This window comes from Balaenoptera ricei, chromosome 20, assembly GCF_028023285.1.
Source record: "Balaenoptera ricei isolate mBalRic1 chromosome 20, mBalRic1.hap2, whole genome shotgun sequence".
NCBI classification, from domain to species: Eukaryota; Metazoa; Chordata; class Mammalia; order Artiodactyla; family Balaenopteridae; genus Balaenoptera; species Balaenoptera ricei.
The window spans coordinates 41,857,157-41,881,610 of record NC_082658.1 but is presented as its reverse complement, the minus strand read 5'-3'; the positions used below and the strand labels follow the sequence as shown (position 1 = coordinate 41,881,610).

The window sequence follows — 24,454 nt, the reverse complement described above, 5'->3', positions numbered from 1 at the left end:
TGGGAACAGCCCAGGCCGGTTGGATCCCACAGTTGAACAGCCTGAGGAACCCTCAGTTCTCCAGTGTCTCCTGTGGAACCCAAGGGACATGAGGGTCCCTGACTTCCCTAGTCTTCATACGCGCCCCCAGCGTCAAGAGCAACAAGAGACCACTTGTCCCATGTCCCCTTCCTAGGTGGCGGCAGGAAGCCCTCAGGGTAGATGCCCACAGACAAGGGAAGGGAAAGCACTCCAGACTAGGATGGTGGCACCCTAGGCAAGGAACTGAGGCAAAGAAAACTGCTTTTTACCACCTGCAATAGAATTCAGTCGAAAACAGCTTTAAAACAAAAACAAAACAAAACAAACCATATCCCCTGTAATTGCAGTCTGGTGCCTGCGTCTGGGGCCTCCAGAGTAAAAGCATGCTCCACAGACTGGGACAGCCATGGCCCCGGGCTTTGAAGGACAAAAATGTTTCCCTCACCCCACATTTAGGAAACTACCTCCCCTGGTCCTCTTCCCTTCCTATTTGGGACACTAATAAGGCTTAGGAACCTGACCTTAGGGTAAAGAAAGGGGAGAAAAGGAGCCGGGAGGTGAGGCAAGGCAGAGAGCACCTCTAGCTGTCATGCAAACAGGACACTGCTGGATAATTCTGGGCAGAAAATGCCTGCTTCCCTACTCTTCTGTCTCTGTCCAGGCACCTACTGACTTGGGAAGCCTTTTGAGGAAGAAATCAAGACCACCCTACTCCTGTTGCACACATCCCAGGGCCCCCAAAATGCTTCCCTGGCTTTCTCACCCCATCATGAGAGTAGGGAGGGGACTCTAGGAGTGGAGGAAAGAAGAAAGAGTTCTAGGACTTAAGATGCAGCTCAGAGATGTGGAGGCACGAGGCAGCAACCTCCTAAATCCCCTCTCTGGGGGGTCCTCCCTACTTGATTCTAGTTTCTTGAGAAGGGAGGAGGGGTTTCCTGATGGGAGTGGGAGTGGAGATGGAAGGTGGACTATGGGAGGGGCTATTTCAAAAACTCTACCTCTTAGAAGAAATGTAAACCCTGACTGCCCCTGTGATGTGAGCAGATGAGATGAGGAGGGAGAAGGGAATAAATGCGAGCATGCTCCGAAAAGAACAGTCCTCTCCAGAGAAGGTCAGAGGGTCTCCCAGTTCACGGTCCCTCTGCCTGCTGCCTAAGGGCTGCAAAGTGGCACACAGATGTAGGAAGAGCAGAGGATAGGCAGGGGTGACATTGGATACCACCCCCCCCCATTGTCCCAATCTCCTGTCTGTTCAGGTGACCAGGAGTTTCAAGAGTTTAGGGAAACCATGTTCTTACCTTTCTCCCTTCTCAGATACTATCAAGGGTCCCAGGCCCCTGCCAATGCCTGTCCTGGCTCTTCACACGTCGCCCTCCCCCACCTTGTCTAGCCCTAAAGCAGTTCCCACTTTTCCCCATCCTGGAAAAGAGAGTTGGGTGAGCTATGCCCCCCTCGTCCAGGGCAGATGGCAGCTCCCAGTCGCCGGAACCCTGAGGGCAGGTGGCTAGAGGCACAGAGGTGGCAGCTTTAAGATGGCTGCGGGGAGAAACCAGGCTGCCAAGCCAGGCAGGAGAGGAGACTGCGTTCGGGGTCGGAAGGGACCGCCTGGGCGCTCCCCTCCCGCCCGCACGCCTCTCCGGGGAGCGCCCAGGCACAGTGGGATGGTGCAGCGCTCCTCTGTATCTCAGGGCCAGAGGTGGGCAGCACAGCTCTGATGGGAACAAGAACAGTCCCTGACATCCCTAGACCTCCCCGCCTCGGGCGGCTCCAAATTTGACCACTGAAGTTTGCCACCTGTCCAGGGATTCGTTAAGGTTCTGGACACAGCTTCCAAGGGGAAAGACCGAGCTGCTGCCAGAGAGAAGTCAGAGAGAAGAACTGCGTCCACACCGAGCACCCAACTCTAAAATGCTTATCAAGTACCGGATTCCACAATAAAGCTGCTAAATAATTCAGCAGCCTTGATAGGAAGATGTGGCTTCCCAATGAGCATACGTTCAGTTAAATGAATGTCTTTAAAGGAGGCTGGCTATAATGAATCAGTTGGCTATGATTTAATGTATATAAATGCTAAAAGGGCAAAAACAAGGCGATCTGCATACAAAGCAGATAAATAAATGTGCCGCATGCAGAGGCTAGGAGTTTCAAAAGTCTCCCCAGTATTTCATAAATTTGGATTTCTGAAAGAACACTGTCAGATTCCACCCAGATAGTCCTCCCCATTGAATAAGCTGTCATGTGGATGCAGTGAAATATTTACTTTAAAGCCTTCTTAGCAAGAAAGATACACTTGGTTGTGTCTTAACAAAATATAAAAACAACACTGGAAATTGCATACCATTTCATGTAAAACCCTTGATTAAAAAAAAAAAAAAAAGGAAATAAAGAATCCAGACTGAAATGTAGGTGATATGGAAAAGAAATTCTGGAACTGTGGTAGTGGCTGATAATAAAACACACACACGTATTTCACAGCAGATAAAATATTTAAATTCCTTCCATGTTTAATGAAGACTTGGAAGGGATTGAACTAGTTTTCAGAACCTTATGGCAACTCTCAGTTGAAATTTGATTTCTATATTGGTTATTTTTACTACTCTTTCAGAGAAAGTAATATGTATCTTGTGCCAAGCAAAATAGTTTTCCTTCTGGGAAACTTCAAATGAAACAAATACTATAAAACAACTATTTCACATCAGTTCTGTGAAAGGGATTAAAGTATTTCATTTATAGCTGTGCTGTACATTCATTTTATGTTATCTTTCAAACCACCAAGTTAGAAAGCAGGATTATCTATGGGAAATGAATTGAAATAGAAAAGGACCACCTCTAACTACCTACTTATAGGTAACCGACGTTCAGAAGTCTGGTTTTGCCTGTTTAGAGGGGAGAGGGAGAGAGTACATGGGGTCTCATGCTTAATGACAGACTGGGACCACTCATTTTTAGCCATGGATTTGATTTCTATTTCCAGTTCTATATTAACTTATCGGCCAACATCTCTTCAATTGTATCCGTTAAAATTCACAGAATGCAAATCTGTAGTTAATAACAGCAGGAAGGCACAGAGAAAAGCTTGGCTGGCATTAGCAAAGGGGTTCAACTACAGCCAAGGTAAAAACAGATCCACCAGTCCTGTCTCTCTTCCTCCTGGCTTCTGAGAGGTCATTCGGCTCCATCACAGCTCAATTCTAGTTGTTAAAACATCAAATAACACACCAATTATCTAAACATCAGATTTTCTATTTTTATTAAAAACTCACAAATTTATTCAACATGTTTTCTTTCATACAGTGAATGGTCTAATATGCACTGGAGGTCACACAAGCTTAGGTTTATCAGAACAATAAAAGACATATGAGAAATTTAATATATAAAGAAAAAAGTAGCAGCTGTTGACTGCATATTTGACCATAAAATTTAAATATTTTGGACTTTTATTTTAAAGACACAAAAATAAAACCTGTGTGGGTCTATATAAGTCATATTAACAATTCCATGAATGTTCAACAGGACTAAAAATTAGCAAAGTTTTTTTTTTTAAACCTTGTAACACTTTTTTTTTTTTTTAACACTTTTTCAGGTTGTGGTGCCAGGCACCTTTACAGTATTTGTGCTATAATTACTCTATTTGGCAAGTGTCTGAATATCATGTTTTCTCTTTGCCTTGTGTAAACAACATCTTTTTACATACTAGCACAGTGAGCTGTGAGCCCTGTAAATCTGTCAGAACATCTACAGGAAAAGAAAATGAACAATTTTGGTTGATTGCTCAAAACACTTTGTTTTGAACAAGAGGTTTCAAAACAGGATATATTAGTAAAACACTGAACTCCTGAATTTAACGTTATACGTAAACAGTTGACTGTTTTTAGTTCAATAGTTTTTTTTTTTAATTTTGTGTGTGTGAAGGTAGAATACTTTTCTTGTACAGCTGATGTTCAAGTCATTTTACTAAGAGGTCTGGCTGGAGACCATCCTATTGAGTGTGTGTGTGTGTGTGTGTGTGTGTGTGTAGAGCTTTGTGAAGGTAGAAGAGTTGATACTGAGGGCTTTACATTTAGAATTTTGCAATTTTGGCAAAAACAAAAAAACCAAAAAACCCAGAGAGACAAAAAATATATATATATATAGTCCCACCTGATGCACAGCAGGTCGGCGTTTCTGAAGCTATAAGTTTGCTGTCGCTGTTGCTGAACTCTGAGACAACACTAATAAATTTCCCAGAGCCAGAACCCTCCTGGCTGGCCCGGGAGCGCCCCGGCCGCTTCACCGCCCTCAACCGGCTGCGGGCGCAGCCTCCCTCCCCGCGGCTCCTGGCGTCACCACCGACTGGCCGCCCCCCGCGGTTGCCGTGGGTGTTTTTATGCAGCCCGCCGGGTTCTCGCTCACGCCGGCGGTGTCTGTCCAAGGATCCGGGTCCAGGTGGGAGGTGGGGAGAGGTCTGCGTTTCCCTGCGGGAGCCCCAGTTCTGCACCTTGCCAGCCAGCGCACGGATCCCAGTTTACCTCCAGGCGGATTTGGATTCTATTTCGTGTCCCCCTTTCCCATCCGGTCTCCCCAGACGGAAAATGGTCTCCCAAGCTGGAGGAAGTGGGGGGAATGACTTGCTTTTATGTTTTTTTTTCTTTTTTTTTCTGTTTTTCTTAAATAAAGGTTCATTTCTGTACAACCACGAACTCCGCGGATCGTGCGCGTCTCCGCTACCACACGGCTGCCTCATTCATTTCGGGGGGGTGAGACAGGTGGTTTCCGTAGCTCGCCCCTCCGTTGACCGACAGCGACGAGAAGGGTGGGCTGGGCCCGAAGACCTCGGCCGACATTGAGTGGAGAGGCCCGGGCAGGCTGGGCTCGGGGCTGGGCGAGTCCCCGGGAGGATGCGCCAGGATGTCGGTGAACCGCTGAGCCTCGCTCGACGGGTGGTGGCCGGGCAGCGGGTGCTCCAGGCCACCCAGGGGTGTCCCGGAAGGCCCGGACGACGGCACGAAGGGCAGGTCTACTGGCGTCTGAGCCTGCGAGGACGGGGGGCCTTGCGGGAAGAAGTCGTAGTTGCCTCCGGGAGCGTAGTACTCGCTCTGGTAATCTGCGGAGCGGCGGTGAGGAGGCTGTCAGGGCGGGGCCCTGGGTGGGGCGGGGTGACAGGGCGGGAAGGCGGGCCCGCGAGCCGGCTGGGGAAGGCAACTCGGCGAAGTCGCCAGTCGCCGGGCTCCCCTGCCGGGCTGGGAGCACGGGGAAGGCTGGGTGCGAACGCTGGAGCTGCTCCCTACCTGCCCATTCGCCTCATTCAGGATCGGGAATTCGGTTCGGTCTCACTACCTCCCCTCGATTATACTCCCCAGCCTCCACCCATCTCTTCCCTACTCTCCACTTCTCTAAGAAAGCCAGAAGCGCCTCCGCGCTGCCACCCGCTTCCGACGAAGCCAACCCCGCCCTGCCCGCGCCCTGCCCCTAGGCAGCGCACCCACCTCCATAGAAGGAGAAGGGCCCGTTGGGGATGAGCTCGCCCGGCTCCAGGCGGTCCACGAGCGGCCGCATCCGGCGCGGACTGCGGAAGAAGGCGTGGCGCCGAGCGCCCAGCGCGCTTAGCTGCTTCATCCTCCGTTCCTTGGACCGTCGGTTCTGGAACCAGACCTGAAGCACACACGCGGTGGGGGGGGCGGTGGTGAGGCCCCGGAGACCCCACCTACGACTTCGGGTGCGCGGCCGGACCTGGCCCCTCACCGCCTAACTCGCGGATTCCGGGCTGTGTGTGTGTGTGTGTGTTGTATATGGGGGGGGGGGGACGCGGTCTCTGAGTAGGACCGCGCAGGGTGGCCCTTGAGCCCATGGTGAACAGGATTCCCGACAGAGGAACCTGGGCAAGCCGCCCTGCTCAACATGAGGCAGTTGGAGTTGTTTCTAATAATTCCACCGACACAGTTACAGCTTCCGGGGGGCTGTACACACCGAGGCACAACCTCCTCAAATATTATCAGACACAGAGCTTCCCTTTCAGGGACCCTGGCAGCCCCCTCCCCCGCATGATAGTGACAGAGATCCAAACAGCCTCCTGTTGACAGTCTCCCAAAGATAGTGACACCAAAACCCACAGTCTCCTTTTCCACCCACGCACAATCTCCCAGTGCCAAACGTACTTATCCACAGCCTCTCACTGGTAGTGACACAGACATGCAGCCTCCCCTTCACCTGCGCACAAGATCGCACAACCTTTCAAAGGCAGAGGGCCCCCGTGGAGGGCAGCCTGAATAGTGTGCCCATGCACACAGCCTCCCAGGCACATCCACCCATACCCTCGCAGAGCCTCCAGGCACCGGACACCTAACCTTGGGCCCAAGACTCGGGCCCGATTGAATACACGCAGTCTCAAGACCTCGCAGCGGGCACCTGCGCAGCTGCCTGGATGGCCACCTCCCATCCCATGCTACTCTGAACAGGCCGAGGTAGAGCTGACTCTCGCCCCGACCACCTTCCCTTCAAACCTGGACAGCCCACCTCTCTTCGGAGGGGAAGTCTCTGCTCTGGGGCTTGTTTAGCTGGGACAAGAGACCCACAAAGTTGGCGGTGGGGACCCGCAGAGAGAGATTACGTTGTGCAGAAGCCAGCGGAACCGATTAATTCCCGGATGCACAGCGACCTCTTGGCTCCTCCCGAACAGGGGTGGTAGCGCAGACAGACAGGTCCCAACTCTCGTCGCAGTGTCCGACAGTGTCCCCTCCTCCAGCCTCATGCTCCCCGTCCCTCCCCCACCGTCACCACTCTCACCTGCGCTGGACCAGGAAGAGGAGGAGGTATAGGGAATTCCAGATGCTCTACACATCTGGCGACGCTTCGAAGTTCGAACCGGGTAGGGTTGTGTCTGGGCCTCTCCCCTCCCCCTCCGCCAGCCTCCAGGGACTTGCTCTGCTCCGCAAAACAGCCCCCAGCCCCAGCTTGGCCTGCACGGAGTAGCTGTGTGGGCCTCTAGGGAACTGAGTGGCACGCTCGGGCCCTGACCTGGATGACACGCATGTTGAGGCCAGTCTCCTGAGCCAGCTGCTCGCGGATGTGGCGCGTGGGCTTGGGTGTAGCGGCAAAGGCGGCCTTCAGCGTCTCCAGCTGCTTGGCTTTGATGGTGGTGCGCGGCCCTCTCCGCTTGGCCCCCAGGTTCTGGTCGTCGTTCTCATTGCTGCCGCCTTCCTTGTCCGACACATTGGCGCTCTCCGAGTCCTTGGCGTCGTCCTGCGACGGGTCTTGGGAGTCCGGAGACAAACTGGGGTCACTGCCCGTGGTGGCTGGGGAGAGGGAAGGGACAGGTGAGCAGCAACCTTGGCGGGCCTTCCTCCCCCGGGACCCACCCGCCCCTAAGGAGCCGGGAATTAGGGCCTCACCCGAGTGGAGGCTGTTCTCTTTGGCGACGCTGCTGTTGCTTAGGTAATCCTCTTTGCAGACGAACTTGTTCTCATCGATGATGTAGAGCTCCTCGCCGGTGGAGAGCTGCTTGTTACACATCATGCAGGTGAAGCAGTTCAGGTGAAACACTTTGCTCCGGGCTCTCCGCACCAGGTCGCTAGGGGAGATGCCCTGCGCGCAGCCTGCGCATTTGGTACCGAAACACCTGCAGGGGGGCAGGTTGGCGAGGGCCAGGGGAAGACAGAAACAGGGAGAAAGGCGATAGAGAAAGAAAGTGGAGAAAGAAGAATAGGAAAGAGGAAAAGGAGAAAGAGAGAGAGAGCCAAAAAGAGAGGCAGAATGCCGATTAAGCAGGCAAGAAGGCAGGAGAAAGCGCGGGGCACCAGTGAAAAGTCAGGGAGGAGATATACAGGGTTAGAACGATGGAGTAAGGAGTTCAAGCTGCCCCCACCCCTAGCCTCACGCCCAGCGTTGTCCCAGAGGGAAAAAGCGCTGCCGAAGAAGGCGGCAAGGTGGCGACGGGAAGGGAGAGGGAGGCACCTATTTTCCGATTAGATTCGGAGAACAAAATTAGAGCGCCACACAAATGCGTCTCGAACGCCGCTTTTCTCTATATTGCCTCTCCTTCGTCGAAAAAGAACGCGCGCACGCGCTGGGGGTTGGCAAGGTCCAGTCCGGCCGCGGGTAAACAAACAGCCGCGGAGAGCCCGGATGGCCACAGCCAGGCCGTCGCCACGTTCAAGCCCAAAGCCCAGCAGGTTGGCGCAAGCTAGACCGCATGGGGGCTCTAGGTGCCGGGCCGCGCTTCGCGGGAGCCAGGCTTCTGGGGCCCACTGGCAGTCGGCACCGTTCGCCGCTCCCTGGCTCGGCTCCCGCCAGTAGCGGGAGGCCCGGCACCACCTGCCGAGGCCCAGAGGCTCAGCCTGCGCTTGCTCTCGGCAATACCAGCGGACAGAGCTTTGCTCCATGGTCCGCCGCAACCAGAGCCGCGCATCCCGGGGATGCACTGGGGACAGCGCGTCCCAGGCCTCTGAGCAAAGCGACCCGGGTGGCTTCGAACCCCCACTCTGTCCCCCAGTTTGATCTGTCACCACAAACTCAGAGAAAAGCAGAGACCAAGTCAGCCAAGTAAACTGGGAGATTTCAAACGGGCACAAGGGAATTTCAATTCGATTTTGCTCCAGTTCTCTGTTGACTTGTGTGTTGTGTGGATTTGGTGGCAAGACAGTAACTTTAAGAGGATTCAATTAAAATGCTAAACGGAGGAGGGTTGTCGGGAGAAGTCCCCCGGCTCCGAGGACCCGGGTCTCAGCTTTTCCCCAGGTTTCGGCAAGGAGGTGGCGGGCTGTGGCGGGCAGAGCCTGGGAGAGCTCCGAGCAGAGCCTGCGCCTCAGAGCCGAGGTCGGCGTTGGGCGGAGGCCGAACCTCCCGCCAACCCGGGCAGCCGGGTAAGGTCTAGGCTACCGTGCAGTGGTGTGCCCAGGTCGGCGCTGGGAGGCCCATCCGGGTTTCAGGAAGACCCTGGGGCGTGCAGGATAGGCACCATGGCCGAGCGCTTCCCTGCCGCTGCCACCGCAGGCGACTCGGACACTCCATGCAAAAGGCTCGGCGGTTCCCGCCAAGACTTCTCGGAGACGGAAAAGACAGTGGCATAGGGCTAGCCCGAGCTTCTAAGCTCAGCCTGGAGGACGAGCAAAGCCGGGAGGCCCGGAGAATGCAGTCGCTGGAGAGCTCTGCAAGGGGAAAGGCAGGAGCTGGGGCTACACCTCCTGAGGCTGAGCTACCTCCTTCCAAGCTTGGAGAGGCTTCTGGCTCAGAGGCGAGCTCAGACTCTTTCTTCCCAGGCACGTGCAGCCAAGCCCGGACCCACAATTTCCAGGACGAAAGCAGGCCGCGTCCCGGGGAGCCCAGCGCGCCAGCTGGCGAAGAGGCGGGAGCCCCCGGGACTTGGCTGCCCTCTCCAAAGGCAGTTCCTAATGCGGCCGCCGCGGCCACGCTGACCTCTGATCCGAAGCTGGCTGGGAAGGGCCCGCGGGGAAGGAGCAGCAGAGGCGCGCGAGGGAAGTACTCACCGGAAGAAGTCGTTTTTGCAGTAGAGCTTGCCTTCCCGGGAGAAGCACTTCTCGGTCAGGTTGCATTTACATTCACAGCACTGGACGCACTTGACGTGCCAGGCCCTGTCCAGCACGTTCAAGAGGAAGCGGTCCAGGATGGGCCTTTTGCAGCCGGCACAGTGCACCATGGTCTTTGGTTTGGTCGGGTGAGGCCCGGAGAGAGAAGCGCAGGTAGAGCCGAGGGGATGATTCACCAAGACGACCGGCAGGAACTCCCCAGCCCCTCCAAAATGGGGAGACACACTTGGCAGTGCAAACCGAAACCCGCACCGGAAAATCAGAGAGAGGGAGGAGGCTGATGGGGGGCGGGGTGCGCCTCGGTGGAGTGTGCAGCCCGACAGCCCCGGGGCCCCGGGGCACAGCAGCGCCGCCGCCGCTCCTGGGGCGAGGAAAGAGTCTCAGGCGGGCGAGAAAGCGACTCTTCTGTCCAGAGCCCGCGAAGGAGTGAAGGTCACCGAGAACGGCGACAGGAACGGAAATAAATAAATAAAACGGAGTCGGAGAAGGAAGAGGACGACGCGGCGAGCTCGGCTTGCAGGGAAAGCGCCGCTGAGTTCTCTCGGGTTTGAGGTAGAGCTGTCAGAAGTCAAAGTGCATCTGCTTTTGTCGGGGTATGAGGGCGGGTGTGTGTGTGTATGCAGGGCTGCCCGTCACCGGAATTTCCCCTCCTCTTTTTATAAAAGAGAAGAACCAAACGAGTAGGGAAGCTTTGGATCCTAAACTGTCGGCCTCGCGCAATGGGTCGGGACGCCCTGGGAGCCTGCGGTGGGCCTGGGGGAGGGGGTGGGGGCAGGCCGCGGGGGAAGGGAGGGAGGGAGGAAAGGAGGAAGATCTCGTTGTTGATTGTTGTTGTTGCTTAGGTTTCCCCCCTTCTGGAGAAGTGTTTGTGTCAATCGAGAGTGAGAGGGACAACTGCGGGCGGACGCAGCCAGGTGCGCGCGCCCGCTCCCCACCGCCCCAGCCCCGTCACCTCGGCCCGTGGCCTGCCTGGCGGCCTCCGTCTCCTCGGGACGGCCCTCCCTGCGCCTGGACTCCTTCGGGGAGGGGGTGCCGTCTGGCTCCTCACCGCGCCTGGCCGTGCATCGTGGCTCCAGTAGCAACTCGCGGCCGCCTGGGCGCGCAGCCCCACATCGCTCGGCCCACGCTCCAGCTGCCTGCGTGCAACCCCACAGTCTCTCGACTTTCTTTTCTTTTCTTTTTCCCCTCTTTTTTCGTTGTGATGGCAAATCTGGGTTTCCTTTCTAGCCTCTTTCCTTCCTTCCTTTTTTTTTTTTCTTTTCTTTTGCAGCGGGAGGAGTCGGGGGGAGGGGGAGTAGCTTGAAGAGCTTTTTAAAAAACGTCCTGGTGCAGCGGCTACAGTTCTGTGCGGCTGGAACAGCTCGGCACGGGCCGCCGCTCTCGCCTTCCGGGCCGCAGTTCGTTGCAGGCTGTCCCCGGACAAGCGTCCCTCTGTCCCTGGTCTCCTGGCCCAGTCCGCCGTCCCGGCGCGTCTCTCCCCAGTTCCGGTGGCTCGGTCACTGCTCCTGGCTGTTGGCTGGGCTCTGGAAGCCCCCTCGCCTTAATGCAGCGCCCGCCGACGTCACGGCGGCCTGCGACCAATCAGCGGCTCGCGGTCCCTCTGTAAACCATTCTGCATCCCCCGGCTGGGGAGAGTGCCGGGAGACCGCGTTTAGAGGATCAGTGGCGGCGGCAACCGCGGCCCGGCGCGGTGCGGGCGGCGGGCAGCGAGGTGCCCGGGTCCCCTGCTGCTCCGGTAAGGCGTCGGTTTCGGTGGGAGAGACTGAGAGAGCGCGGGAGTAGGCGCAGGCGGAGGGCAGAGTTCTGCCGGAGAGGGGCAGTAACCCAAGATCGAGCCTTGTGGGAGGTTGGGGTGCAGCTGGGTCCGGGAGCCTCGGCGGCCCAGGTGCACTCTTTGGCTTTGCAGTTCAGCGGGTGCTGGCTTTTTTTTTTTTTTTCCTCTTGCTTTCTTGGCCTAGAAGTTTGCCCCGGGCGCAGCGCTTGTCTTTGGGGGAGTTGGGCGGGGGAGGGCGTTTGGCAGCAGAATCTCCTTCCTCCGGTCCCTCCTTGTGTGCCCCCTCCCCCAGTCCATCCAAAGTCCACAGGGTCCGGGTCTCTGGGAGATCTGGGTGTCTGTTTCCCGCAGCGCAGTCTTGGAAAGTTGATTCCGGCGGTTTCCTGGTGGGGCGGGGGAGACCGGAGGCGCGGCGCCGGGGCGGGGGAAAAGAGTGGGTGGGGAAGCGCCTCGGGTGAGGAGTTGCAACCCCGGCGAGAAGTTGTGAGAAAACTGTGATCCGGAGACACCTTTTCCATACAAAAACAAAAGACTAGGCGGGAAACCATGGGGCAATAGCGGCGGCTGGGGTGTGGCGGTAGTGACGGTGGGAACGGGGACGTCCTGGGGGCTCCACGGCGAGGCTGCAGAGGATTGGGGTGTGCAGAGTACGGGCCCGGCCGCCCTGTCCCCTTTTCCAGGCTCCGGGCTGGCACCAGCTTCCCCGGACAAGCGCAGAACAACCTCCAGTAGTTCACGTCTTAGGCAACCTATACGTCCCTAATTTTCCTCAGGGTATAAACTAGGGACCACTGCCCACGGGGGCAGATTTTCCCAGAAGTGGGGGTCGGGTCCGGGTCCTGAGACTCTTAGCCTCGAAGAGTCACTCTAGTTCCGCGGCCCATACCAGTCAAATACCAAATTCCGTTTCGACAGCACCATTTCTATGCTTAACCGGGACTTCTCCCCAAGTGAAATCTGAAGGTGGTAGGGCTCGGCAGTCCCGCATTTGCTCCTCGTTTTTGTTTTTTGGGGGCAGGGGTGTTAGAAAGGCGCATTCGGCCCGAGTGTGGAAGGAAATAAGGATGGGCAGCCAGCCAGCAAGGTCTAGCCGGTATTTTGAGAATGGCCTTTTGACCCCCCACGCGGTGCTGGGTTCAGACATCTCACACACGGCCGGAGCTAAGTTGGGGGAAATGCGCCCTGCAATGCAATTGTTATGAACGTGGCAGGCAAGGAATCCAGTTCTTTGCAAAATGGAATACCCTCTTCGAACGAACCGCTTAGCCGCAACAGCGAATTTGGTTTGCGCTCTGTGGACTGGGATTTTAGGGCTCTGCCAACACTCTTTTCCTTCCTCTAAGCCTCCGCCCGCCCAACCCTGCACCCCCGAGGCCCGCCGGCAGCCCCCGCCTTGCCGCCCGCGTCACCTTTTCACTGGAAGCCGAAGCCAAGGCCGGCAGTGAGGCTCTTTGGCGCTCCGCCCATCTTGACCTCTGGGCGCGAGGGCCCTTTCGCCTTCTCCGCACCTCCTCCACACACACCTGGCCTCTGGCTCCCCACTGCGGGGAGGGCGGCGTTGGGGCTGGTTGTCTCTCGCAACAGCCCCCTACGCGGGTCTCTCCCAGGCCGGGGCTCAGGGCAGAGCTGGGGATGCGGAGGGCGGCTCTCCAACCCAGCAGGGCGGCTTCGAAGGATGCGACTTGGCTTTGTGCTCCTCCCGCGGACCCGGCATTTCCAGGAGCCAGCCGACCCGTAGCCCGTACTCCAGGACCCGGGGAGGCGCTAAGAGCTGCGTGGCGAGGGGTCCTCGCCTCCTCCACCCTGACCCGGAGGCACCTCCCCAGTCCGCTGTGCCGGGTGAGGCCCGCGGGAGGGGGTGGTCCTGTGAGCGGTCTCCACGCTCTCCCCACCCCACCCCCACACCCCCAGCTGTCTTGGTTCTCGCCGCCAGCGCCCTCAACTCAACCGCCCCTTTCTGGAATCTATAGCGGACCCTGTCCCGAGTGGCTCCACCCCGCCCCCGCCCCAGCTGGGCTCCTTCTCATGCAAAGCAGAGGGACCGCGGGGGTGGGGGGCAGTCGGCGGGGACTTACGGGGCGACAGCTGGACCCGGCTGCCGGCCCTTCCTGAACCCGAGGCCTGCCGTCTCCTTTCGAGTGGGCTGGAGGAGGTTTGCTGCAGCCGTTTGGGGGTGCGGGGACCTCGACGTGGGGGAAAGAGGGTCCCTCCCTGCGGGCCGACTAGCGCGGCAAGAGAGTTGAGGGCGAGGGCAGGACGCGGACTCTAGGCCATCGGGCTCCGGGGTCCAGATGGCTCAGTAAACAGGTCCGCGGGAACTAACCCCGGTGTCTCGCAGGGCGTCGGGGTGAGAAACTCGAAGCGCGCCTCCTGGCTCCTGATTCTAGAAATTTAAGTCCAATTTTAACGCCTCCAAGGCGACAGCACAGTAGATTAATGTGTTTTCTTCTTATTTCCATTGAGCTTTTATTTTAAAATGTAATTGGTCGCAGAGACATGGAGAGAAAACTGACCGTCTCCGAAGCTTCTCAGCTCAGCTCTGCTTTTAAACCCATGTCTGCTCAGCCAAGAGCACCAAACTTGCCTCCTCACCCTCTCCGCCACCCTTACTGCCTGCGTCCTGAAGTCCGCAGGCGCTTTCTACCCAAAGCTCTCCACGTCTCCCATACCCACAACCACGCACAGCGCACGGCTGCCAGGTGGTGTAAATTCTGCACCGGGTGCCGGGAGGGGCAATCTGCCGCCCAGTCATCGCTCAGTGGCCGCAGAATCCTCTGGACCTCATCCCAGACGTCCTTGGAAAAGACCCCAGAGGGCCCTGGAAGCGGCTTTCACATCACAGGTTTCCGCTATGAGAATCGCCTTGAGGATCAGCCCAAGAGGAGGGACCTGGCCCGGAAACGGGGGATGGGAGGGTTCTGCCAGCTCTTCCCAGCCGCCCTGCAGTTGGGGGGCTGAAGGCTCCCCCTCCTGCACCCCCTTTCTTCCCGCCGCCTCCTTGATTCCGAGCCCTACGTGGCCTCCCTCCCCGACGAGTGGCTTGGGAGGCCCAAGGACCCGAGCTTGCCGACAAGGTCGGCTGCTGTTGGTCCCGATAACGCCCACCGCCCCGGCCGCTTCCCTCCTCGCCCAGGGCGCTCCTGTACAGCCCGCGGCCTCCAGAAACCGGCGGTGAGGCCGCGAAAGGGGGCGCCTGGGGCGGAGCGGGCTCTAGATGGGTACCTGCGCCCGGCCCGCAGCAATAGGGCGCGACCAGCCGCCACCTTCCAGGAAGAGGGAGGAGGGAGCGAGCCGGGCGCGTCCGGGACCCTTCCAGGACCGGAGGCCACGCAAGCTCTGCACAGACTCGGTGAGGACGCCACACGTGCGACGCAGGAAGCTGGCCCGAGTCCCTGGGATCTGATCTGACCTCTCCCCGCTCTCTCCTTGCCCTCTCTCGTTTGCTCCTGCCTCGGGTTGCCTTAATCTCACTCCAACACTCTCTCCTGGAAATGATCTACTTGCGTGCAGCACTTTACAGTTTTTATCGCAACCTGCCCAGAACCACATAGTAAGAGGGGGGATCGGTATTAGCTCTTTCCCGGGGAAGAAACCCAAGTTAGGGGGTTTGCCCGAGATTCCTGGGTCAGTGTGCTACTGAAGGCGAGAAGTTTGGGGGTCTTGTCACCCTGCCCCTTTGTGTACTTGCCCCAGCCATGTTTCCAAGGCCCGGGTGGGGGGAGGAGGGGGACCCCGAGGCCAGGAAAGGGCAGCATCCGGCCGGGCCTTCACGGTGCGTGCTCGGGCTGGGTAAACAACGCCAGGCTTCCCACGAGGGCTGGAGGCACCCTGGGCACGAAGTGGGGAGCCAGGTCGAGCGTGGTGATCTCAGATGCAAGTCAGCACCGCCGCGCGGAGCAAAGACAGGACATGGAGAGTCTGGGACGGAGAGGGTGAGCTGGAGAAGGCAGGACAGAGAGAGAAAGACAGAAGTCAGGGCAGGGGGATGGGAACAGCGAATAAGGGCAGAAACCCAGAGGAAAACAGAGAAGGACTGTGGAAAAGTAAGTGGGGAATAAAAGGAGGAAAGACATACTGGGGGAAATGCGTGGAGGAGTGGAGGAAAAGAAACCCAGCGACAAAAAAGGCGGCAGGGAGAGGCTCAGAGCCCAGGACCCAGCAGGTGTTGCGGGCGGGTCCTGGCAGTGACTGGAGGGTGTCTGGTGTGTGACAGTCGGGATCGCAGGCAGGAGAAAAGGAGGCGGCCTTTTTGGTGGGAGACTCAGAGCCCGTGGAAAAGCGTGTGAGCGGCTCTGGGCAGGAATCCAACAAATAAATAAAACGTCTAAGACAGCGTGACAACAATGTGTATTTGGGTGCGTGCCCGTGTTCCTCTGTCTGAACACACTCACAGCCAGTAAGGAAGACAAACGGGGCTCGTGCCTCCGAGTAATTAATCCTCTCACTAATTGACTCTCTCCCCTTACCTAATGGCGGTGGTCACTGCTGATATCTGGAGAGACATCAGGTGGGGAGAGAGAGAGAAAGACACCCCAAAGCTAACCATCTTTGGGACTGGGATTGAGTTCTTTCTGCACTTGGCAGCTCTAAGCCCCCCCTTTTTGGGGGACAGAGTTCCATAGATGTTGCTGCCTCACCAGCCCCTCCATGTTTGCACTAATAAAGCTCTGCTCAGATTAGGGGTGCCCAGGAGCCCTACACACACACACACACACACACACACACACACACACGCCCTTCATCAATCTCAGAGGCTGAAAGCCACCCACTGCCCCTCTGCTGGACATTGCCTACCTCCAGGCGACACCAAAGCTCCCCCTCCCTGTTGTTCCCCCAGGAGCCCAGACCCTGCACCCCCTTCTTTCAGTCACCACTTACTCTTCCCTGGCCTGGGATGTGTCCTGCAGCCCCTAGCAGAGCAGGCGAAGATTCGAATGAGTTAGGAAGCAGCAGGAGGGATGAGGTCAGGGCAAGGATGGGAAGAAGCTTCTGGGGACAAACCCACTCAGACTTGGGTGGAGGGACACAAGAGGGGAGCAACGCACACCTGGCAGGAGTGAGGCCTCTGGGGACAGGAGAAAAAAGGTGGCCGCTATGTACCGTGGGAGAGAGTGTCAAGTGTGTGGGAGGGCAGGAAGGTGACCATGTCTGTGACTGCGAGGGCGATGGTTCTGTCTCTTCTGTGTGAGCACAGGGAGGGGCCCCTCTTATTTTCCCCACAGCACCCTCAGTTCTCAGGACTGGGGAAAGAGGCAGGGGAGAGAGGGTTGCACTGGGTCGAAACCTCTGGTAGCTGAGTTGGCCCGAAGGGGCCCAAGGCCCACAGTCTGTCTGATGATGCAGCTTTGAGGCTTGGGTTTGGGAGGTGAATGTCAACTCTCACCCCTTCGAGGTGGCAGCTTTGCTCTGTTGGCTCCTCAGAGGCTAAATAATTGCTGAGATCCATAAACCACCCAGTCTAGGGAGAGGAAAGGGGGGAGGGCAGTTCCTCAGGAAAAAAAAAAATCCACTCCCCCAACTAAATACATTTTTAATTGTCCCTTGGGAACATTTGTACATTTGACCAAAGCAAATCCCCAAGCAGTAACAGCAAAATTCGTCATAGGGGCTGGCAGTCCAGAGAGAGTTGGGGGTCTGGAGAAGAGGGAGGTGGGGAGAGATGGCAGGCATGTATTTGAGAAAGTGAGAAACTTGGCTCTTCTCTCCCTGTTGCCGTCATGCTTTAGAAAGAAAGTGAGCAAGAGGGATAAAGTTCCAGAGGAAAGAAAGAGAAGGGCATATAAAAGGCACATCCAAAGCAGAAAGGAAAGAAAGTGAAGAAGAAAGAAAAAGACAGGTGGGGGGCAGAGACGGTAATAAAACAGGGTGAAGGCGGCCCCAGGAGGCTGGGCCTCGTCCCAAACCATCCGTCTTCATTGTCTCCGTGTGTGCAAAGGCAACTCTGGCATAAGGAAAAGCCACTATTGGAGCTGCGGCTTTATTTTATATCCTATACATCAGGAGGGAGGCAAAGCTTTATTTTCGCCAAGAGACAGATATTTTATTTCTCTCTTACGGTTTTATGTGTGAGAGATGTCAGGTTGCCACAATGGATGGCTAATGCATAGGCAAGAGGAAACCGTGTTGGCATGCTGTGTGTCATGGGGTCTTGGGGGGGTGAGCGGGCCTGGGATTTAGGGCTGATGGGCCACTCTGGGGGATTTCTGCTAAAACATCTCTCTTCATAAATCCAGAAGCATGGTCAGCTCAACAGGGAGAAGAAGGAGTTTTAGAGGGAAAAGAGTTGGGCTTAGTAATAAACGGAACACACAAAGGAACCGCTTACCTTCCGAGAGGCTGGGGCAACAGGGGCAAGGCGGCCCCATGGAAATGCCAAGACCCACGTCGAAATACACACGTGCCATTCACAGGGAAGTATTTTCCTATAGAATCCAATGTCAGTTTGCTTCCTTGTCCCATTTGATATTTTCCCACTCTTGTTTCTCCCTTCACCAGAAATCTTTTTTCACCTCCTCAGAGCCTGGAGTGGGGGCAGAGCTATTAATTTGCAAATCATCTGATCTGTGAAAGGATCAAGATGCCTGTTTTTCACCACTAAATCCAATGTCTTGAGTGGACACACGTGTGCACACGTGAGCCCATCATGCTGTGAATCCTGGGAGTGTAGGTGCCAGATTTGAATCCAAGGAAAGCACCTCCCACCCCGGCCCCCTCCCCTGGGACCTGTGGCCAAATTAAGCCTTAGATCCCAAACTGCATAATGTTCATTTTTTTTTTTTTTTTTTTTTTTTTTTTTTTTTTTTTTTTTTTTTAAATAAATCTGTTGGGTTTTTTTTTTTTTTAAGTTATACAATTTTTATTTATTTATTTATTTATTTATTTATTTATGGCTGTGTTGGGTCTTCGTTTCTGTGCGAGGGCTTTCTCTAGTTGCGACAAGCGGGGGCCACTCTTCATCGCGGTGCGCGGGCCTCCCACTATCGCGGCCTCTCCTGTTTCGGAGCACAGGCTCCAGACGCGCAGGCTCAGCAATTGTGGCTCACGGGCCTAGCTGCTCCGCGGCATGTGGGATCCTCCCAGACCAGGGCTTGAACCCGTGTCCCCTGCATTGGCAGGCAGATTCTCAACCACTGCGCCACCAGGGAAGCCCTGTTCATATTTTTAAACCTGGAGAGAAGGGGGAGTGAAGAGACAAAGACAGCAGGGAAGCATGTCCACTAGTCTCCTCCACTCCCAGCCCCCACAAACCATGTCTTATGAGAGTAGCTTTTACTCATTCTCATGTCCTACTCTTGTAATTTTTTGCTTTCTTGGTTTACATCCACAGTGGAGCAGAAAGGTGATCATGCCCTTTCCCTCTTTTCAGAGGATGGGAGGCAGCACAGGGTCTCTGGACAGTGAACATGGGGACCTGGCCACACTGTCCTTAGACGTGACCTTTGGGGAACACACTGAACCTTTTGGGGCATCAGTTTCCCCATCTGTAATCCGAGGGAATTTGGCTACATAATTGCTCAGGTCCCTTCTAGCTCCGACCTCCTCTGACCGAATGAGATAATGTGTGGAAACACTTTGTAAACGCTAAAGCCGGACGAATGCCAGGGATTATTATTACGATTCTAATCAATCCTCTTTTCTCCACGTGGATCTTGGCTGGTTAGTGCCAGCAAGCAGGCTGAAGAGGACCGACAGCGAGAAAGCGTAGCGGAGGTGGAAAAGCTCTGTGCCATGGACAGAAGAAACAACTCTGTCTCTCCAGAAACATTCTGTCCCTATGCACTCCCACCCCCCAGGCCTGGTGGGAAGGGGTGGGGAGGATGAGGAGGAGGCCTCACTTGGTAGGACCCATTTCAGTTTAAATGCAGGCAGAGAGTGTATTTCTTCCAAAGCATCGTTTGTCTCCAAGTAACTGACATAGGAACCTGATGTGAAGGCGATTTGCAATTGTTTTTTTCCAGGAAGAAAGGAAAGAGCAAGGTGTAGCTGATTAGCAAGTTAATTATTTCAGTACCCCAAGGGTTCCAGCGTGGTGGTAAGTTGTCCAGCCCTGGTGTAATTTCACAGTCCGTGCATTTCCTGGGGAGCACCTGGGGTGCCCAGGTCTGTCTCTCTCTCTCCATCCACCTGCCTTATTTCTTTCTGACACACCTGGGGAGCTGAGTAGGGGCTGGGTGGTAGATGGTGTGGCATATATATCTGGCCTAGGCTGCAGGTGGGGCGCTGGACAGAGAACGGGGTGGAAGCCTCGACCTCTGCCGAGTGTTTAATTTTCTGGCCCTTCCTTCTTCTTAAAAAAAAATCTGTTGTTGAATAAATATTAATGAGGCAGGTTATCAGAAAGTGGAGTTGCTGTGAGGTTATTTCCCCAGACTTAGCATGGAAAGAAACTGGGTTGGAGGCGCCCTTTTGCCTCTTACCTCCTCCCAGTCCTGGACCGCTCTCCGATGCTCATCTTTGCTTTCGCAACTCTGGCCACCACTTGGTCTGCAGTGGTTTCCTCCAATCTCCCTTTAAGATCTGATTTCCCCTTGAGGGAGGGGAGGGAGGATTGTGTGGTCAAACAGGACACCTCCCTCAGAGAGATAAGTTGGGGATGTGAACATTAGCTTCAAAATGAGCAGCTTCTGTAGATCTCTGCTCTCTGGGCTGGTAGGGCTGGCCCCCTGCTGCTCCTCAAGAGATGGGGAGGGCTCTGCAGTACTTAAGAGTGGTCCCATCTGCTCAGACTTGCCTTTCATAAGGGGAGGGATTTATGCAGTGTCCTTGTGCACAGACCTGGGATTTGCCTGAAAACCATGGGCCTCTGAGAATATTACTGAACGCTAAAGTGTTCAGCCACGGAGATGATTCATGATTTGTCTGCATGGACGTGTGTGTGTGTGTGTGTGTGTGTGTGTGTGTGTGCGCGCGCGCGTGCGCCTGCTGGGGAGGGGCACACACATTGATGGATGCTTTTCCCCATTCTTACTTCTAATCCAAACATTAGGAAACTTTCTTTTTTCTATATCCACTCAGGAGCCAGCCCACAGCGTCAGGCTCTGGAGACTTCAGCGCGTGAAGATGATACAGTACTCTTTGGTGCTGGCACTGAAGCAGGTTGGCTGATATCACTGCTGGCGGAGAGGGGCCGGGGGCTGTCTGGAAAGATAGTTCTGATGACTGCTTTGCTGCAGGTGGCAGAGGATTTGGGGAGTGCGGGGGGGGGGGGCGGTACTAATCGCTGTTCAAATTAGGCTGCTTGTCTTTACCTTACAGGCCTCCAGAGTCTCAGTCGGAGGGAAGTTACAGAAACTTAGAACACAGGAAGGCAGGTGTAGGGAGTTTCTTGTCTCAATCTTGGTAGCGCCAAGCCAAAATGAAGCCCACAGATGGTAAGAAGAGATCCCAGAGAACAGGGCTTGGAGGGTCCACATGGGACCTTGACCTCTTTTCGTGGCCCAGTGGCTGGGCAGGGAGCATTTTCTGCTTGGATACCCCTCAGTGGTGGTTCTCCCATTTTCTTGCTCATGTTCTAGTTTGGACCCCAGTCTTCCCAGCTCTTGAGTTTTTCTTTTCTCTCAGGCCATTCATAATTTAGCTGACGTTTCAGGCCATGGGTCAGCCCACGTTTTGAAAGGGGAGCTGGTGGGCCTGTAACTATGTGCAAGGTCGTTCTCCTTTGGGCTCAAGAGAAGATATAGTTTCTCCTTAAGAAAGAGAAGCAGGGAACCATTTCTATGATCTCTTAATGAAGGATTTACTACCAATTTGATAAGTTCAATGCTCTTTTTACTCATTCTGAATGAATAACTTCGTCAGTCAACCCGAGGGGCTGCAAAACCTACAAAGATGCTTTCTTCAGCCTCCCTGTTTTAACACATGCTGGGGCTTGAGCCTGCCTCTGACAGACTGGGGAGGAGTAGAAACATTCCAGAGACCAGGTCTTAAGAGTGTTATCTCTTCCCCCACCCCAAATCCTCACCCTCCATTTTATCTCTCTTCACCACAAATGCAGAGACCTCCTAGGGAAGTGTGAAGGGATGGGTTTTAATCAGGTTTGGGGAAGGAAGGGGACTAAGTTGAGCCCAAAGAAACATGGGGACTGTTGGAATTTTTAGATGATGCCCCTCTGTTACACTTCTCATGTGTTGTATATTATATCCTACAAATTATGCATTTGTGGCGGTAATCTACAGTGTGTACGTGGCGTTTGCCAAACCTGCTTGGCCGAAACAGTATTAAATAAAATTGTAAGAAATGCTTTCGGGGCCTTGCATGGCTTATTTAATTCTATCAACGACAGATACACGATGTTAATGTGTAGCATCTCAGTTGGCACAATATCATGTTTTGTTTATATATGCCAGATACATCTAAGCACGAAAGATACAGTTTTTCCACACATACATTTCCCAGTGATTCCTTAGGAGAAATGTGATAAAAACAGCAGAAACCTTTTCTCTCTCCACATAAACTTGTACCCCGAACACACAGACTGCCAGTCACACATACTCATATGGCCAGCCGGCCACGTACCTATTGTTATATACAGGCCTCCACCAGTAAATGCACATGTAGATTCTGTAAACGTAGATGCAGCTTTATACACTAGTACACAATTACAGACACATATACCAGCATTTTAGACTCTCTGGTACATTTACGCGTATCCCCTCCCATAACTACCCTGCTGCGTAGACAGATGCTGATGTGAACATGTGTACCATCCCGCACGTGGATACTTACATGTCCACATGCAAGTGTTCTCGGTGAGAGTGCACACATGCCTGGAAGGACGCATGCCCACACGCAGGAGAGTCCTCTCCACATAAGTGTGAATCTATGTATATGTGCACATTTGCACACACACATACTCCCACACCCCTGCTCCTGGGTACACACTGACACTCCACATGGCCAAGGTGCCACAGCTGCCCTGTTCCTCTTCAGACCTGGTGGACATTGTCTGAATTGCATGTTTGTCCTGGATGAGCCCTGAGGCCTTCAGGATGGGAGGCCAGGAGGAGTAGGGTTAAGATGCCAGCCCGCCCGGCCTCTGATGAAGATAATACGAAAATGTGGGGATGGCAGGAAGGGGTTGGGTAGCTGGTCTCTGCAGAAAGAGATGCCTCCAAAAGAGGATCAATCTCTTGTTTGCTCACTTAACAAATGAGGCAGATATCTGACTGGCTTCTGTGGTCCTGGGTCTGCTGCCAGTGATCTGTGTGAGCCTAGGTAACCGGCTCGCTGGGCCTCAGTTTCTACATCTGTTAATTGAAGTATTGGCCTAGACCAGTAGTTCTCAACCCTGCCTACATAGTAGAAACATCTGGGGAGCTTTTAAAAAATAAAACACCTGGGCTCCACCCCAGACCAATTAGATCAGAATCTCTGGAGGTAAGTACCTGGCATTTCACTTTTTAAAAAGTGCCCCACGGAATTCCCTGGTGGTCCAGTGGTTAGGACTCAGTGCTTTCACTTCTGGGGCCCGGGTTCAATCCCTGGTCAGGGAACTAAGATCCCACAAGACGAGCGGTGCGGCCAGAAAAAAAAAAAGTGCCCCAGGTGATTCTATGTTCAACCAATGTTGGAATCCACTGGCCTAGATGCTCTCCAAGGCCCTTCTAGCCCTAAAACTCTATGCCATGGAGGACCTTTTAATTTATAAAGCACTGTGCTGGGCACCAGGGTACTCTGCCGAAAGTTCTAATTCACTTGTATAAGATCATAACAAGTCATTAAAATTATTCTTCTTTCAGTTTTGGAAGAGGATAATTTTTGAACAAATTCTATTTATGCTGGAAGAACTCAGGTCTGCGTTTCCAGCTCCCTCTTTGTTCCCTTCCATCTTTGTTCCAATCTTCCATATATTAATTATCTGCCATAGATGCGAATAGTATAAGTGGGTCCCTAATAAATGTGATCGATACCTTGTTAACTGCACATATTTCCTGTCTGGCTCCTCACCCAACCTGTCAGGTAGCGTGGTATTTTTAGTAGGGTGAATGATGAGGCACAGGTCTCCTGGGGAAAGTCCCCCTGCCCCAGCCCTGAGTCAGAGAACACCAGCCCCTAGGCCCATGCCCCAGTTCTGGAGGCTGGTGTGCTAGCTGAAGAAAAAGCCTTGAGCTGCATGTCCTAGAAAGCTGCTCTCAGACTTGGGCCTTTGGGAATCCTACCTTAATATTCTGCAACCACAGTCCCCAGGCAGAGCCGGTCCCTCTCGAAAACAAATCTGCTCACAGCCGCACCTGCTGGAAGAGGCGGAGTCCAGCTGAGGCATCTCAGCCACGTGGCAAGCAGGAGGCAGAAATGAGGCGACTCGGGCTGCTGCCGCCTGTGGGCCCCTTTCTCAGTTGGAGGATGCTTAACAGAGCGTAGGGGAGGGGCTCTGCCTTTCACCTGGGTGGGATGGAGGAAGAGGTGTTCATTCTGGATGCAGAGCTCCTACGCCTCCATCAGTGTTATCATTCACTGGAGTCCAGGTTAGGGGTCTCCCGGAGAGACTCAGGATGGAGTCTGGTTCTTGCTCTTTCCCACAATCTCCCTCTCTCTGTAGCTCTGCTGGCCGGCCCAGGAGGCAAGCCAGGCTGGGTTGATCTTTCTCCTGAAGGCGTTTGGACTAGTTTTCTTCCTTCGGAAGGTTGTCCCAATGCACCTACCGTTGCTCTACTGTCCAGGTGAGCACTGGAGGCCGTGATGGGGCCAGAGAGCCCTGTGGTTTGGGCTCTCACCCTCTCATCCGCTCATGCTTGCTTTTTCTCCAATTGCCTCGATTTTTCCCTGTCTCCTTCATTTTGTCTCCTTTCATTTTCTCCCCTGACGACATACCAAATCTGGTCTCGGCCCCCAAGGGGGCCTGCACACCGGGCAAGAAAGGTTGCTGATCACAGAGGACATCTCAGGTCCTGCCCAGTCCTTTCCCCCCTCTCCTCACCTTCCCTCGCAGGGAGGCCGGACTTGGTGCCGAGGAGGGAACCCCAGACGCAGCTCAGGATCCTTGGATTCTAAATCTAGATCCAGAGCCCAGCTTCCCACGCCTGTGCCCCTTCCCAGGGCCCACCTCCCACTGGGCCTGGGGAGCATCACACCCCAGGATGTGATGGATTCCCCAGGCACCTTCAAAGGGCTCCACATTTGTTTGCAGTGCAGACCTTGA

The 24,454-nt window shown here is 54.8% G+C and overlaps 2 protein-coding genes across 5 annotated transcripts in view; one reads left to right on the top strand and one right to left on the bottom strand.

The window, feature by feature from the left end:
• Nucleotides 1–3,291: 3,291 nt before the first annotated feature.
• LHX1 (LIM homeobox 1) lies at nucleotides 3,292–11,618 on the bottom strand. Of its 4 annotated transcripts, none has more exons than XM_059908808.1 (6): nucleotides 10,495–11,616; nucleotides 9,483–10,100; nucleotides 7,389–7,615; nucleotides 7,015–7,292; nucleotides 5,487–5,652; nucleotides 3,292–5,104 (listed from the first exon to the last, which is right to left on the bottom strand). In XM_059908808.1, exons 2-6 carry the CDS (start codon nucleotides 9,650–9,652, stop codon nucleotides 4,725–4,727), a joined length of 1,221 nt encoding a protein of 406 aa, XP_059764791.1. In that variant the 5' UTR covers nucleotides 9,653–10,100; nucleotides 10,495–11,616; the 3' UTR covers nucleotides 3,292–4,724. The 4 variants fall into 4 exon arrangements, with proteins under 4 accessions (XP_059764791.1, XP_059764792.1, XP_059764793.1 ...); XM_059908809.1 differs by having other exon boundaries at nucleotides 9,483–9,947; XM_059908810.1 differs by having other exon boundaries at nucleotides 7,015–7,250; nucleotides 9,483–11,618.
• LOC132354549 (uncharacterized) overlaps nucleotides 10,262–24,454 on the top strand; it is a 26,836-nt gene continuing 12,643 nt past the window's right edge. Inside the window, exons 1-4 of the mRNA XM_059906422.1 lie at nucleotides 10,262–10,289; nucleotides 10,385–10,456; nucleotides 10,813–11,277; nucleotides 20,332–20,412. Of these exons, the coding sequence (XP_059762405.1) occupies nucleotides 10,262–10,289; nucleotides 10,385–10,456; nucleotides 10,813–11,277; nucleotides 20,332–20,412 (646 nt within the window). The remainder of the gene's footprint in view (nucleotides 10,290–10,384; nucleotides 10,457–10,812; nucleotides 11,278–20,331; nucleotides 20,413–24,454) is intronic.